This window comes from Lontra canadensis, unplaced genomic scaffold (assembly GCF_010015895.1).
Source record: "Lontra canadensis isolate GAN:19392208 unplaced genomic scaffold, GSC_riverotter_1.0 scaffold57, whole genome shotgun sequence".
NCBI lineage: Eukaryota > Metazoa > Chordata > Mammalia > Carnivora > Mustelidae > Lontra > Lontra canadensis.
Genome location: NW_022631051.1, coordinates 12,631,045 through 12,646,989, shown reverse-complemented (window position 1 = coordinate 12,646,989; position 15,945 = coordinate 12,631,045). Strand labels below are relative to the sequence as shown.

Here is a 15,945-nt window from a genome sequence, read left to right as displayed (position 1 = left end):
TTTCATTTTCCAGTCGCCTGGGAATGAATGGCGTGGAGCATCTTTTGGTGTGCTTGTTTGCCATCTGTGTGTCTTCTTCAGTGACGTGCCTGTGCACAACCAGAATGGTCATCAAATACAAGGAAGGATATGATGCAGTCTAGAGCATGACCTTTGCCCTCAGGGAACTTTCGAAATTATTTCTGAAACATAATCATATTCCAGGCCTTTTAAAATGATGCCTTCTCCTGGGCACAATTTAACCTTTTTAATGACTCAGATTTGTGATCATAAGCGTTCATGACTGCACTATGTGGAATCCAGTTTTAAGTGGCCTTTATACTTCTTCTGCATCATATCCCACCTTCTGACCCTCAGCCCTCTCTGTCTGGCTGCATCCTAATGTGTTTTTTTTTTTTACCAAGAAACCACAAAAAGTGCCTGTGACCAACTTGCATGCAAAACAAAACCAGAAAAGTGTGGGGTCAGGAGTAAAGTGCCATGTATAGGGCCCCAGTGGCATGCAGGCTCCTCTGCTCCCTTGTGACAGCACCATGTTCTCCCGCTGGTGGTAACTGGTTATGTTTGGTTCAGAGGAAAGTGTTTCACCATTTCCCTTCACATTTACTACACTAATGGGAAAATAAGTAAACCACTGAGTTTGGGGATACAAGAGGTGTGATACCTGTTTTTTGGATGTTTCACCATTTTCCCTCTGCCAGAATGGTACCTTATAGGTGTGGAAACAAATACCCTGAAAGATTTAAAAGGACACGTTAATTCCTGCCTTCAGCAATGAGATGAGTTCATCTGAAGGTGAGCATTCCATTGAGCATCTCTTTCCTGAGACCATTTCCTTCCCAAGCTACTGAAAGACCACTGCATTTCACATCCAGGCTGCCTTGTAGTGGGGTGTCCTGGGTCAGACCGGATGCATTCCCTTTGATTTCAGAAATGGAAGTGCCGTGCCAGGGAAGATCAGTACTCTTTCTAGGCTCGAGTTCTACCTGGGTATGTGTTCTCAGGGGCAGGCAATTCTTCCCTGAAACTTGAGTACCAGAAAGATAATGATGCATCCAAATGAGCACCTTCCCTGTTAGGGGCGTGCCACCAGTGTGCTGGTCTAAATCTTTGCTCTGCGTGGGATAGTGTATTATAGTCTCTGTATGGTCCTATCCTTTTGTGCATAAATTACATTTCTAAAAATTTAAGGTATTTGGATGAGTCTAGGTATACTTTGTGTCTGTCCTTCACGCTTTGTAAGTATAATCTTTTAGCAGCCCTCATTTTTAGAAGCTGAAGCATTTTTTTTTTTTTTTTAAGACCTATCTCCATACTGAAACTTTCAGATCCTCTGGACCTTTTTACCTAAATTTTCTACATTCTCTCAGAGTTTTCTTAAATGAGCATGTAATCCAGCAGTCATTCAGCAAACCTTTGTGAAGTGCCTGAAGAGTGTGCTAGGTTTTCCAGGTCAGTGCTTGGCAGGAACAAATCTGAGAGGAGGAAAGGAAGCCATATAAGTGCTGTTCGTTGTAGTAGGTACAGGGGAGACATGTGACAGAAGTCTGTATGACTGTCACAGACCTTTTTCATCTCTGGCCCAGACGGGAGGTGTCTCGAAGTTCCAGGGTGTGCACTAGAGGAGAGGGACTTGGAACCAGCATGTCTGTCTCCTGGTACTCCAGGGCCTCTCCTGGGGCAGGGACAGTGGTCTCCTGTCTCATGCTTGTTTGTGCTCTGGAAGGTAGAATCATCACTATCTTGGGGGAGGTGGGAGGGGGGCCAGATATGTCAAGCTGCTGCTGAAGGAGCTGTTCCCTGTACCTCACAGACTCTGTCTTAGTAAATCTTCGTAATTGGGTTATCTTTCCCATTTTGCATAGGAGAGAATGGAGAGTCCTCCAAGGTAAACTGGCCTCACTGTCTTGGAGCTACTAGGGACTTGCCCCGACATTCACAGCCCAGTCCATGGAACTCTAAAACCCATGATACCTCTGTCACACTGCTCTGCTTTTCCAGAGCGGTGGCTTTCACATCGGTGTAAAAATTTCCTAAGACTTAAATGGAGGAGGAGTCAGCCTTGCAAGCTAAAGAGCTTATTTCTCTCACCTTTTCTCAGAGAAGGCATTTGAACAGGGTTTTTGTGAGAGCCCTGGCTTCTTACATTGGCCCACAAGCACCCAGATTACCCTGCATCCGTCTGTTTCAGAGCCTGAATACAAAACTGGTGGCATTTGTCTTAATGTTAAACTAAAGGAGACCATCCCAAGGATATTTTGGAATGCCTAATTTTCTTGCCCTCAGACACATAAATTCTTAGGAAAACCTTTGGGGGTTAGGATGGGGAGACATAGCTTCTTTCTTCCTCCTCTGTCAAGCCCTTCCCAGAGCACACACCATGGTAAATGTTGCTTGAGGATTACTGTGAGTGTCTCCTTTAGTTCAAATTGCATTTTAGTGAGTAATAACCCCTGCCAAAGCTAAACTAAATCTAGAAAAGGCAGAACTAATTCCTAAGCTGCTCATAAGACTACTCACAGCATGCCCAGGGCTCATGAATCACCTATGACCTAGCCAGCAGCTCTTGCCTGCTGTCCCTTCCTGGTAGCAGTTTTCCTGAATTTTCAAAAAGCAGGCATCCTGGTTCCTGTGAAAAGTCTCCCTTTGGAGGGATTTATGGGAAATGCAGGGACGCTAATCCCATCTCTTTGGGTGACATTGGCTTATTCTGAATTGTTCCCCCCAAATAGGTTCATTTGACTGAAACAGTTTATAGCACGTTAAACTCAAAATGTTATTATTATACCTTAGGTTTTGTTTTTGTGAAGTTTCAGCAGAGTTGGAGCTTATGCTAGAAGTGTGCTTGCTACTTTGGGCGACATCTTTGTGGCTAAACCTGGCTGCCTCCCCTAGAGAACGATGGCAGCTTCCCTCTCTGGACTTTGAAGCAGCCATGCACAGAGAATGATCAGGTTCCTTCTTAGATGCTGTAGTTGCTTGGTTTATCCCAGAGGTGAAGGGAGCAGCTCGATAACCTGCCTCCTACATTCAACTACTTGTTCTTAAGAATTTTTTTGAAGATTTTATTTATTTGGGGCGCCTGGGTGGCTCAGTGGGTTAAAGCCTCTGCCTTCGGCTCAGGTCATGAACCCAGGGTCCTGGGATCGAGCCCCGCATCAGGCTCTGCTCAGCAGGGAGCCTGCATCCCCCCCCCGCCCTCTGCCTGCCTCTCTGCCTAGTTGTGTTTTCTCTCTGTCAAATAAATAAAATATTTTTTAAAAAAGATTTTATTTATTTATTTGACAGAGAGATCACAAGAGAGGGGGGATGCAGGCTCCCTGCTGAGCAGAGAGCCCGATGCGGGGCTCGATCCCAGGACCCTGGGTTCATGACCTGAGCCGAAGGCAGAGGCTTTAACCCACTGAGCCACCCAGGCGCTCAAGAATTTTTTTTTTAAAGTAAGACCATAAAAATTCCCATAAAACCCACTCTTGAATCATTACATTTAAGTAACATAACTGTTCAGTGAACACTCTAGGATAACTTAGCTGCTTATGAGATCTACTCAGTGTATAGAGTCTACTGAGCATGAACTTCTTTAGAACCTCTGCCAGTTTGTTGGGGTTTTTTGTTTTGTTTTGTTTTTTTCTTTTTTTACTGTGGTAAAATAGACATACCCTAAAATTTTACCATTCCAGCCATTTTAAGTCCACAGGGCAGGGATATGAAATACATTCACAATATTATACAGCCATCACCACTGTCTGGTTCCAGAACTTTTCCTCACCCAAAGGGAAACCCCCATACCCGTTAGCAGTCACTCCGTATGCCCAGCCCCTGGTGACCACTCGTCTGCTTTCTGTCTCTGACTCTCACCAGTTTGGATACTGCATATAAGTGGTGTCATTCAACATGTGGCCTGTGTGTCTGGCTTTCACCCAGCAGAGTGTTTGAAGATTTATCCACGTAGTAACATGTGTCAGTACTTCATTTTCTTTTCTATGGACTCAAAAAGATGGCATCTTGTGGACATACCACATCGTGTTTATCTATTTTTTTCAAATGGACATTTGTTGCTTGGTTGTTTCCACGTTTTGGCTGTTGTGAGTAATGCTGCTGTGGACATTACTGTACAGGGATTAGTGAACACCGGTGTGCACTTCTTTGAGGTGTGTGCCCCGAGTGGAAGTGCCAGGTCACCCAGCAGTTCTCTGTGTGACTCACCGAGGGCCTGCTGTAGCAGCCACAATATTTTGCATTCCCACCAGCACTATATAATCCTCATTTCTTTACATCCTCACCAGCACTTATCACTCCATTTTGTGAAATAATATGCATCCTATTGGATATGAAGTGGTAGCTCTTCGTGGTTTTGATTTATATTTCTTATTGACTGATGGAGTTGAGTATCTAATTGTATGCTGTTGGCCATCCATCTGTCATCTTTGGAAAAATGTCTGTTTAGATTCTTTACCCGTTTTGCATTTGGGCAGTTGGGTTGTTTGTCTTTCATTAGGGTTGTTGAGTTGTAGCTTGGTTTTTTATGGAAATTTTCAGATACCCACTAAAGTAATGAGAATGGTAAAGCGACCCTGCGTACACGTTCCCTGGGCACAAGTCATTGCACATGGTCCTCGAGTTCTCCACCCCCACCTGGAGGTTTCCAGAACAACTCCCAGCCCTTTAATGTCATCTCGCATTTAGTTTAAACTTCCCGATTGAAACATGGTTTTATAGTTGGTTTGCTAGAATTAAGATCCAGATAAGGCTTACACTTTGCATTTGGATAATATACTTCTTTTAGTCAATTTTAATCTTAAATTTCCCCCTTCTTTTCCCCCTTTTCAGTTTGTGTTCTTGAAGGAACTGGATCACATATCTTTTTTTTTTTTTTTTTAAGATTTTATTTATTTATTTGAGAGAGAATGAGCGAGAGAGAGCATGAGAGAGGAGAAGTTCAGAGGGAGAAGCAGATTCCCCAAGGAGCTGGGAGCCCTATGCGGGGCTCGATCCTGGAAGTCCGGGATCATGGCCTGAGCTGAAGGTAGCTGCTCAACCAACTGAGCCACCCAGGCGCCCTGGATCACATATCTTAACAGAACTTCTATATTTTAGGTTTTGCTGACGACCTCCCAGTGGTGTTCCCCCCTGGTATAAGCTAGAAAATAGAACTTGAGGTTAGGTCTGATTCCAGTTCTAGTTTTTGGCAGAAACACCTGAGCTGTGGAGTTGTGTCCATCTTTCCAGGTGGCAGAGCAAGACCAGCTCTCTCTCTGAGATGGCACCAGCCTCTCATCCGCATTGTTGCCAAGTGATGCCATTCCATTTCTGTCAGTCACTCCTGCTTCTTTGGAATTCCTCCTCACAGACTCCTTTGTCAACTGTTTAGTTGCCTTGCCATCCATTTTGGTCAGGAAAGTTCCATCCTATGCTTGATCCTCTCCCTTGATTTCCCAGCACTCAGGATCATGAGTGGTTTCCAAGCTGGGCTGGGTGTGCTTCTGTGAGCATCATCATGAACGCCCGGATTTGACCTTTTAAATGTTCCTGCCCACTGCACTTCGACCCACCGGCAGTCTTTAGATCAGTCCAGACTTGGGTCATCTGGAGACCTTCAAAGAAAATCAGTGTCTGGGCAGCTGGGTCAGCCTCTCTGGGGTAGAGCTGAGCATGTTGCCTTGAAAAGGCCTTGCAGGTGATTCTGATACACAGTGGAGATTGAAGGTCTTCGTTGGAACCCCCTCCCCGACAAGGGGCATAAGATGCAGAGCCCTGTGTTCAAATTGCTGGCTCAGCCTGGGCTGTCTGCCCTGCCTTCCTTCCTTATCCCTGCTTTACCGTGTAGTCCCAACACCTGGACTTCTTGATGAGCAAGCCTCGTGGACAAGGACAAGCAAGCCTGCCCTCCCTTTTTCTTCCCTCCTCTCCTCTTCCCTGACCTGGAGCAGAGCTTGGCTAAACTTCATAAGGGAGACGGCACAAAAGTCCCCAGGGCAGCACCCTTAGATCTGCAGCCAGACTGGGCCTGACACTTTACACCGTGGCAGCCCTGGACACCAAGCAGGTTTTTCCTTGTTAACTTCCAGGGTCTTCTGGGGCCTTCTGTGTTTAATACTACTAGCAGTGGTAAATACTGTCTGTTGATGTTTTTTACCTCTCTTTTAGACATCACATCCCCCTGCCATACCACACAGAAAAGGATACCCCTATCTGCTTCTCCCAGATTTCCCTCCAGACCTTGCCCCCTGGCCTGGGGCTGAAGCAGTTGGGTAGGGGTTTTATTTGTAATCCATTTGTACCTCCTGAACGCTGGGCAGTGACACCCAGCAGGTGGCATTCCCAGTATCTTCAGTCATGGGAAGGACCCTGCCTTTCTGCCTGTGTTTGGGCCTGTGACACCACTGTCAACAGTTGAGACAGGTCTAAGGAAATCGGTGTAGCAGAGAGATGAATCATGGTGTTTGGCTTCTTGCCCTATGCCCATAAAAGTGGCATTTCCTTAAATAGATCAGAACCTTAATAACTATTTAAAGAACATGTGGTATTTGGGAGTGTATTTTATGGCCCTTAATTAAACTTCAGACAAATTAAAACATTTTTAAGATGTTTTATAACATTTTTTATCTTTCTCTGTGGAGATTTGTGTAACTTTCGCTGTCTTACCCCACCCCTCAACTCTCAGTGCATACAAGGGCACACCAAAGTGGGACCACCTGAAGCCCACAGGCAGGGGACAACCTCCTATCATAGTCATTGGAGCAGGTGAGGGCTTCTGGCCCAGCTCCAGAAGGAGCGAGTGGGAAACGCCCAGCTGGTCCTGTGGAGGGGTGTGAGGTGTTAGGCGATTTTATGAGTCTTGGTCTGAGTTTTTTTTTTTTTTTTTTTTTAAAGATTTTATTTATTTATGAGAGAGAGAGAGAGAGAGAGAGCACAGGCAGACAGAATGGCAGGCAGAGGCAGAGGGAGAAGCAGGCTCCCTGCAGAGCAAGGAGCCCGATGTGGGACTCGATCCCAGGACGCTGGGATCATGACCTGAGCCGAAGGCAGCTGCTTAACCAACTGAGCCACCCAGGCGTCCCTTGGTCTGAGTTTTTATGATAGTGAAAAGAACAGCAGATTAGCTTCTAAAGCAGGCTGCGTCCATCTGCCTGGTCAGATATCTTAGTGGACATTTATTGGATGGGAGGACATGAGCCTGTAGGAGAAAATGCGACAGAGTGCCTCGTTTGAGTCTGTGCTGAGTGTTTTCTTGAACTTTTGTTCTGACACATATCATAATCCTCTCATTTTTGTCCACCTAATCCAAACATAGACTTATCTGGAAGAGTAGAAAAGTCCTGAGTTGACCTGAGAACCAAATGCAAAATCTGAATTTATTAATTAGAAACTTGTATTATAATTACTAGTATGTCCATTGTCCCTATTTTATTTTATTTTTTTTTTAAGATTTTATTTATTTATTTATTTGACAGACAGAGATCACAAGTAGGCAGAGAGGCAGGCAGAGAGAGAGGAGGAAGCAGGCCCCCTGCTGAGCAGAGAGCCCGATGTGGGGCTCGATCCCAGGACCTTGGGATCATGACCCGAGCTGAAGGCAGTGGCTTTAACCCACTGAGCCACCCAGGCGCCCCATTGTCCCTATTTTAAAAAGAAAATTGTTCCCTTAGAGATCTTGGCACCATTGACTGTGAATAGTGAGCAGTAGAAAGTCCTTCCGTTAGTGTGCATATTCCCCTCAAAACATCGGTTTTGGGGCTTTAAGAATAGTTTATTTTAAAGGTATCGGCTGGCCTGCTGAAGCAGCCGTGCATGTAGGGGTCAGGACCTGTGTGGGTGGAAGGCCCTTGACCCTCTGCAGCCCCTGCACTGATCTACAAAATGTCACTGGGCCCGTCTGCCCAGATAGAGGTGCACTCACGCTTTACAGTCAAGGGTTTTTCCTTAGGCACAGAAAAATGCCACTTTTTAAAAATAGTCCATTTCTAGATAACCTTTGTGAAGTAAGTAAACATGTCAAAAAAGCGTATCTGTGAATGTCATGGGACCATTACAGATAATTGAACTTCGTGATGAGGTGGCTTCTTAAACCTAAATTGATAGCCGTGGAATCAAGAGCTCCAGAGAGGAAGCCGGGGGAGCTTTTCGTCTTTCATCTGAATTTTCTTGCACCCTTTTCAGCCTCAGAGAACTGGCTTTGTTGTTTATATAGACTTCTCTCTGTTCGATCTGCCTTATTTCCCAGTAATTTGATTTTTTAGCCCTGATCAAAGTGGTGAGATGGGGGAGCAGAAGGCGCCAGCCCAGAGCTGCTGTGGTGATTTGGGGTGGTGGTAGCCTTGCCTGGGGCCTGCTATCTCAGCTTTTAGGTTTTCCTTTGCTTCCCTTGAAGCCCTGGCCTCATTTTCCCCCCAGATCTCTCTGGAGGGGTGAGGAGGTAGAGGGACAGGAGTCAGAGCACTCAGAGGTCTCACTTGGATTTGGTGTGTAGTGGCCTCACTGTCCTCTGCAGGGTATAGTGCCCAGCCTGGCTCCTGCCAGCTGGCCCAGGCGGAGACACCTGCCAGCCTGCCTGGGCTTGGACTTTGTTTTGATTTGGAAGTTTGGTTGTCAGGTACTTCAAAGTTAACTCCCCCTACCCTGGAACTCAAGAGGCCATTGTTTCCTCATTGTTTAAATTTCTTTGGCATGTTTTGTAACTGAAGCCGCTGCTCTGCCTGGAGGTTCCAGGCTTGAGGTTGGGTTTGTGTTGAGGAAGCTGGGGAAGGCTGGGGTTCCCACAGCTGGGGAGCTGGGGCGCAGCCATTTCCTCTGCTGCAGGAGCCTCTGCCCTGTGGCGTGGGGAGGCCAGGCACGTAGGCGGCTCTGCCAGACGCCTGCCTTTCAGGGAGCTGGAGAGGGGGCTGTGGCGGCAGGAAGTGGAGATTTGTTTTCCTCCAGAAATGAATGTGGCCTCTGGGGGCAAGGGTTGGGAGTCCTCAGCGTCCACATGTTGCCGTTGACCTCCCACAGGGCTTGGACTAAGAGGCTACTTGTCCTGTCGTTCAGGCGATGATATGAGGTGCCTGGGCTCTTTGATCAGGCACTTGTCATGAGGTCTGGTAGGGTTTCTAGGAGGAGTGTGGACGGGCTTTGGATGGGCCTGAGTTTGAATAACCCCCCAGGTCAGCTCTGGAACCTAGGCTTCTTGAGTCTCAGCCTCCTTACCTGAACCTGCTTCTAGGTGATGATGGAATTAGAATGACACCCTGTCCTCCCTGCTGCCAACCCAGCACCTTGGACAGGTCACTTCCCTTCCCTGGTTTGTTTCCTCCCAGGTGGCACTGGCGCCCCTGGCGCCCCTGGCTGGCTGCTTCCTGAGATTCAGACGAGATGAAAGAGGTCCCTTTGCTGCAGCAGCGATCAGCATAACCATCGGACACCGCTGGGTGCACAGTGCCCTCATGGGAGGCAGGGGCTGTCCTTGTTCCCTGGAGTGGGGACCTGTCAAGATTAGGACAGGAATGCTTGTTTGGGCTGTGTCATGGCCAGAAGTGTGAGGCCTGCTGCCTGGAGGCAGGGAGGACCTACCAGGCCCTGGTGGCCCGGGAGGGGTTGGTGGGCTCACTTACGGAGGCCAAGTCAGATGGCCCTGAAAGCTTGCAGAGACCTTCCCTATGACTCTTGGCAGGTTTGCATTCTTTTGTGCTTTAATCTGCTACTTTTTCTCACCACAGTTTATGAGCAATGCTTTGATGCCAGATTGGTGTGACTGGCTGCCCCAGATAATCAGGTTACCGAGGGGAAATGACCTCTGGAATGATGGCCCACAGAGTTGCTGCCTTTTCGAAGGCTTGCGCTTGAGTAGAAGCCCCGCCCCACACACACACCCAGAGGGCAGCATTCTGGGTGTCTGGAGTCAGGGGCCAGAGAAATTGTTTCAGTGATGAGGCTGATGAAAAGTTCAGCCCTGTGCTCTTCCATGCTACTCGCTGCTTTTCTAAGGGGACTGACCACAAGCTGTGAGTCTGGATTAAGACTATCTTCCTGGAAGGGCCACTTGCCCAGCCTAGTCCGATCCTCCCCACCTGCCCCTCGTCCATGAGCCCCAGGTCCCCTACTTGGTGTGAGGACCTAACAGTTTGTAAACCTGGGGTGAAGTATGGCAGAGTTTGTAAAACTCTATACACATACACATAGTATTCTTTTCGCTATGATCACTTGTCCCTGGGAGGAGTGGCAACCTGTATCCAGGAGTGGGGGGTTTGCCTTCACTAATAAAATCAGGGCTTCCCAGTCCTCTAGGAGCTCACCCTTGGTGCAGTTGAAGTCTGCGTGAAAGAAACAGTGGGGCCTCAAACAAGAGGTGTTTGGGAAGTATTCTCTTTTTGGGTCTGTGGCATTGACATAAAGTGTGTGAATTTCCAAAATTTAACTGTGGAGTTTCAACTTCAAAAGGATTCTTGCAAATAAGGGTAAAGGCTACAGATCAGCCGACGGGTGTTATCATATAGTCAGCTATTCTGAATAGGTTATTTTTATAGTTGCAAATAATTTACTATGAATGTGAAAAGAGGCACCTCTTCAAAGAAAACCAAGGTGATCCGTGGAGCAGCTCTGTGGGGAAGCACACATCCCCAGCATCAGTTGGCTCCCAGTGCCTCCTAAGGCAAGAAGGCAGCTGTTGATGGCCTCAGGACACAGAGGTTTTGCTAGATAGTAAATCTGTGCATAGAGCCCTCATAGGTGAGGTCAGAATGAATCCTAACTTCTTTACGTAGCACTTTTGCTCCCGAGGGCCCAGCAAGTCTGCAGAGCTGCCAACCAGCTCCCTGTGCCCAAAGCTCTTCACACAAGGGGGCAGTAACCCAGATGTGTGCAGCCAGGGGGATGGTGACCTGTAAGCGGTGGGCAGGATGGGATGGGCACCTGCTGAAAAGGCCAGTCCCTGACCTCTGCCGGTCTTCAGACATGACCCATAACACACTGTGCCTTCTCTAGAAGCTCCCGCTGCCTGATGTTTGGAGGCCATGTGGCATCTGAGGCTGCCTTCCCGCACCATGACACGCTCCAGAAAAGATCACAGGATTTGTTACTTATATGTATTTTTCTTTTCCTTCAGAATATTGATATTACGAACTTCAGCAGCAGCTGGAATGACGGGCTGGCCTTTTGCGCTCTCCTGCATACGTACCTTCCGGCCCACATTCCGTATCAAGAGCTGAACAGCCAAGATAAGGTAGGCTGATGAAACAGCCCAGCTCCTGGTATCCTTACCACACAGGAGAGGCAGAGCTTCCCAGCTGTAGGGCCCCTGCCACAACACTGCCTCACAGCAGCCCCCTCCCAGCTTAGTCTTATTCTGGGATTGAGTTATTTGTGCTGAGCCAGCCAGTCCCTGACCTACCTTGTGTGGGACATTTGGTGGGTTCAGCATTCCCCAAGGACAACATTCCCAGTGGGAGCAGTCAGCCTTCTTGGGTGATGACATTTTGGATCGAGGGCTTTACTCTTGAGAGCGACTCAGGGCATGAGTGGTCTGGGCAGTGCTTCCCATGCTGGGCCGGTCTCCTGCTAGCCCTGTGTAGTTCAGTCATCCCACTTAGGGAGCTTGCTCAGGGACCGGGTCGGGGACAGCCCCCGCCCAGAGGGACATGGAGAGAGGTCCCAGGCCTGAGCCCTCCTCTGGTCCCCTCATCCCCTCAGATAACACTTGAAGATTCCTCCCGGGGAGGAAGCTCACTTGACGGGTGTGTTTTCTTTTTTTTTTTTTTTTTTTTTTTTTAAGATTTTATTTATTTATTTATTTGACAGACAGAGATCATAAGTAGGCAGAGAGGCAGAGAGAGAGAGTGGAGGAAGCAGGCTCCCTGCCGAGCAGAGAGCCCGATGCAGGGCTCAATCCCAGGACCCTGAGATCATGACCTGAGCCGAAGGCAGAGGCTCTAATCCACTGAGCCACCCAGGCGCCCCTTGACGGCTGTTTCTGATGAGCTTTTGGGTCCAGGTCCAGGCGCCTCAGGACTGATGTGTCGAAAGTGGCCTTTTTGCACAGTGAGAAAAGAACGAGTGTGTGGAGATTGCTCCATGGCTGGTTAAAAGAGGAGCTGGGGCTGCCTGCAGAGGGGCGGTCAGGGTTGGTGGGGACTCCAAGGGTCCAGTGTAGGTTCATTCTGGTACCACATGGAGGTGGCTGTCCATCTTCCCCAGCAGCATGAGTAGTGCAGGTCTCCTTCCTCCTGGCCTTGCTTGTCCACTCTAGTCACGCAGTTTGTTTTACAGCGAAGGAACTTCACACTGGCCTTCCAGGCAGCTGAGAGCGTCGGCATCAAATCCACACTGGTGAGTCACTGGCAGGGTCCCTCTTTGTTAAGAAGAGTTTCCTTCTCATTAAGGGAGATCCTAGGTGGTGTGGTGGCCTGATGATCAAGGGGCTAGTGGGTGAGGATGGGGGTCCACCCAGGCCCTTGCCAGCCAAGTGCATGTCCCGTCAGAGAAGTACAAGCTGGGTTTTCACCTCTGGCCCATGGGTGCTTTATGCCTCACATGAAGTGTCCAAAGGAAGCACCCTAAGTTGGGTAGAGTCATCCTGCCTACAGCCCCAGCAGCTTTGACGTCCTTAGAGACCAGAAGAAAAAAATGCTAACAAGTTTGTAACCAGTCACTGTCAGAGACACATTCCTCCAGGTCTGTCTGCCTTTTGTCAAAGAAGGAGGCTTTAGAGGCCAAGCAGGCACTCCCGTCCTTCACAGGGACCATGGCAGACGCCACTCCGGTGTGAGACATGAGCTGTAGAAAACCCTCATGTTTCAGGGTCGTCACGCCACTGCCCAGCACCCACAGTAGCTCACAACCGATGTGCTTCTGTCAGATCTCTCGCCCCGTCACCATGTCAGACTTTCTGAAGAAGGAACTGGGTCCAGATACAGAGCCAGTCCTTCCACACCCACCGACACTGAGGTGGTATTGGTCGGTGCCGTGGTATTGGTCATGCAGGGACACACGGTAGCCGGCGCGCAGCTTGGGGAGTTCTGCAGTAAGAGCCCCATGAGGCCAGGTCACTGCCCCAAGGGCACCCCTCGGCCTGACTGGTAACAGCTGGATGGCTTTGAAGAAGTGTTTACATTCATATTTACCCCACAGGAGTGTTCATGTAGAGGTCCAGAAGTCTATCTTCTTTTTTTTTTTTTTTAAAGATTTTATTTATTTATTTGACAGACAGAGAGAGATCACAAGCAGGCAGAAAGGCACGCAGAGAGAGAGGAGGAAGTAGGCTCCCTGCCGGGCAGAGAGCCCCAGAAGTCTATCTTCTGACTTGAAGAAATAGGCTTGTTTAGGGTGGTCTCTATTCAGTTGTACAGAGAAAGAACAGTTATCATTATTGAAATGTTTTCTGTTACGTGGGTATTTTACATCACCTGGGAAGTTCCAACATATTAAAGTGGGCCATCCCCCCTGACCCCAAAAAATCTTTATATTGAACAAACATGTTTTTCTTTTTCTATACCAAGTCATAATTGGGTGGCCCATTCCAACCCGCTGTCCATGGCCTCACCCCAGAACCTCCCAGAGCAGTGCTTGGGAGCGAGGCTCCCCTGGAAAGTCAAGGGGATGTTCTTCAGCAACAGTGGGTCTCTTTTGGGGGCCTCCCAATTCTATATCCGAGTCCTGACTTTTCCCACGTTCGTTTTCATCAGCTGGTATCTCACACGACTGGCATTCTGCAGAATACAATCAGAAAACAGTGTTTTTGATTATTTCAGATGGTTGCCATGGTGAAGGGCATGGGAAAGTTGAGTTCTGGGAGCCCTGGCTGCACAGAGACTCTCCTGGGACAGAGACTGGGTTGAGAAAGGCACTCAGAAGCGACCACCTGGAGGAGTTTAAGAAAGGAGGCAGACAGGGTTGAAGGCCCCAGAGAAGATGATAACGAGCCTCGGAGGGCCTTGGCCATGAGCCGGGGCTCTCCTGTGTGGGGCTCTGGCGCAGGGCTTGGGCACAGAGAGGCAGCTCAGGGATCACGCTGAAGCTTCCAGGCACACTTGTCAGCAAGAGAGCAGGCATTTTGCCAAGGCCTTTGGGAGGTGTGATCTGGCTTGGCCCAAAGTCAGAGGCCCTGCCCTGTGCAACAACCCGTGTAGCTGCCAGGGAGTCTGTCGGAACGGGCCCAGAAGTGACCGGGATTCTAACGAGGTTTCTTCCTTCTCCACTAGGACATTAATGAAATGGTGCGGACTGAGCGGCCCGATTGGCAGAGCGTGATGCTCTACGTGACAGCAATCTACAAGTACTTCGAAACCTGAGCACCTCTGAAGGACTCTCCCCGTTACCAAGTGACACCAGTGCCATTAGCTACGCACCCCGTAAAGCTTTCAGTGACTCTCTGAGCTGCCCTGCAGCGTGTGAGCCTTCAGCCGGGGCCTCTGAGTCAGGAGAACTCAGGCCTCTATGGCCCCCGGCTCGCAGCCGGCTCCGCACACATGACCTGTCCGGCCCAAGGTTGGCCTGGGCTCCACGCATGTCACACACGCTGTTTGCTGCCAGTTTTTTTCTGAAGAGAATATTGAACTGCATTAGTGCTATGGAGTGTGCAGACCAGCTCCTGCACAGCTAAACCTGGGAAAGTGGGTGAAACTCAGTGGGCAGCTCACGGGGATTAGTGAAAGCTTTCGCCACAGCTCTTCTCAACTGCTCGCCAGTGCGGCTTCTGTCACCCATGAGAACCAGGCAGGGGACTCGGCGCCCGGCAGAGGTGCCTGGGGAACAGGCTGCAGCCCTGGACGTGGAGGGCCATGGAGTACATCACCATGGCCACAGGGCAGCCACCGCTTCCGTGTGGCGGGGCTGGTGTGGCCTGCGTGGTTTAGGTGTCTGCAGCTTGAGCTAACAGTGAATTGTGACTCGAGTTCCCAGCTGGTGGCGCCCATCACTGCTGAAGGGCTGGTTTTGCAGCTGGGCGCCCTTCAAGTGGAGGTGGCCCCTGTCCTCGGCGCTGCCAACCTGTCCTTCAGCTTGGAAGGGGCTTGGAAACCCAGGTCTGACTTTAGGTTTCTGGACAAAAGAATTGGTTAAAAGGAGTTCTGGTTTAAAAAAATTTTTTTTTCTTAGCAATATTGGGGGAAAATAGGTCCTGATCTCTTAGTACCAAAGTTAAGTTGTTTTAGTAAAGATAGATATAAAACATGAAATCTGGACATTAGCATGGTGAAAGCCAGAAATGAAGTCAGAAGAAGCAGGAGAAAAAGCCAAACACTTGGAGAGAGCCCTGCAGGGTAATTTAAAGTCACTGAGTCACTCAGATAAAATCCTCCTGGGCAAGAATTTAAGGAAGTGCCTTAAGTCTCCTTGCACGGGTACACCAGATAGAGGGTCTTGGAGGCCACCATGACCACAGCCACAACAGATAGCATCAGGGCTGGTGGCTGGTGGCCTGCAGCCCCGTGATGGAGTTGGTCCCTTGCCATGCCACCCTCCAGGTTCCAAGTGACAGGCAGCCACACTTGCACCCCTTCTGTGTGTGGAACCGAAGCCTTATTATGAGGGTTTCTGTTGAGGTGACTCTCAGGCTGGGACTCAGCCCTTCTTGGGAACAGGGATCCCACATCTCATGTGCGCCTAACACAGTAGCTGTTGGTTTGAACAGCATCGAGACCTGTTGCTTCTAGAATACAACTGTGTTTGGCACCTACAAAGTAGCACGAGGAAGAGTTGCCACTGGTGGAAGCACCATCGCTGCCCCAGCCATAGGATGTGAAGAAGGCTGCCCAGCCAGCATGTGGGCCTGAGGGTTCTGTGTTCGAGCATCATGTTCTAGACTAGGAGTTTGAGGTGTCTATAGCCTAGGAAGGAATGTGGTTATTGTGAAATGGGTTGTGTGTGTGTGTGTGTGTGTGTGTGTGTGTGTTTATGTATGGCCTGCTGGCCCACAGTCACCAGCTGGCTGGTAAGTGCCCATCAACCCTGCCCAGATGTCCCAACCTGGCAGCT

The 15,945-nt window shown here is 49.1% G+C and overlaps 1 protein-coding gene across 1 annotated transcript in view; it reads left to right on the top strand.

The window, feature by feature from the left end:
* The window catches only part of SPECC1L (sperm antigen with calponin homology and coiled-coil domains 1 like), a 109,603-nt gene extending 94,544 nt beyond the window's left edge, over positions 1 to 15,059 (top strand). Inside the window, exons 14-16 of the mRNA XM_032876039.1 lie at positions 11,081 to 11,197; positions 12,241 to 12,300; positions 14,172 to 15,059. Coding sequence (XP_032731930.1) covers positions 11,081 to 11,197; positions 12,241 to 12,300; positions 14,172 to 14,261 — 267 coding nt within the window. The 3' untranslated portion in view covers positions 14,262 to 15,059. The remainder of the gene's footprint in view (positions 1 to 11,080; positions 11,198 to 12,240; positions 12,301 to 14,171) is intronic.
* The last annotated feature ends 886 nt before the right edge of the window (positions 15,060 to 15,945 follow it).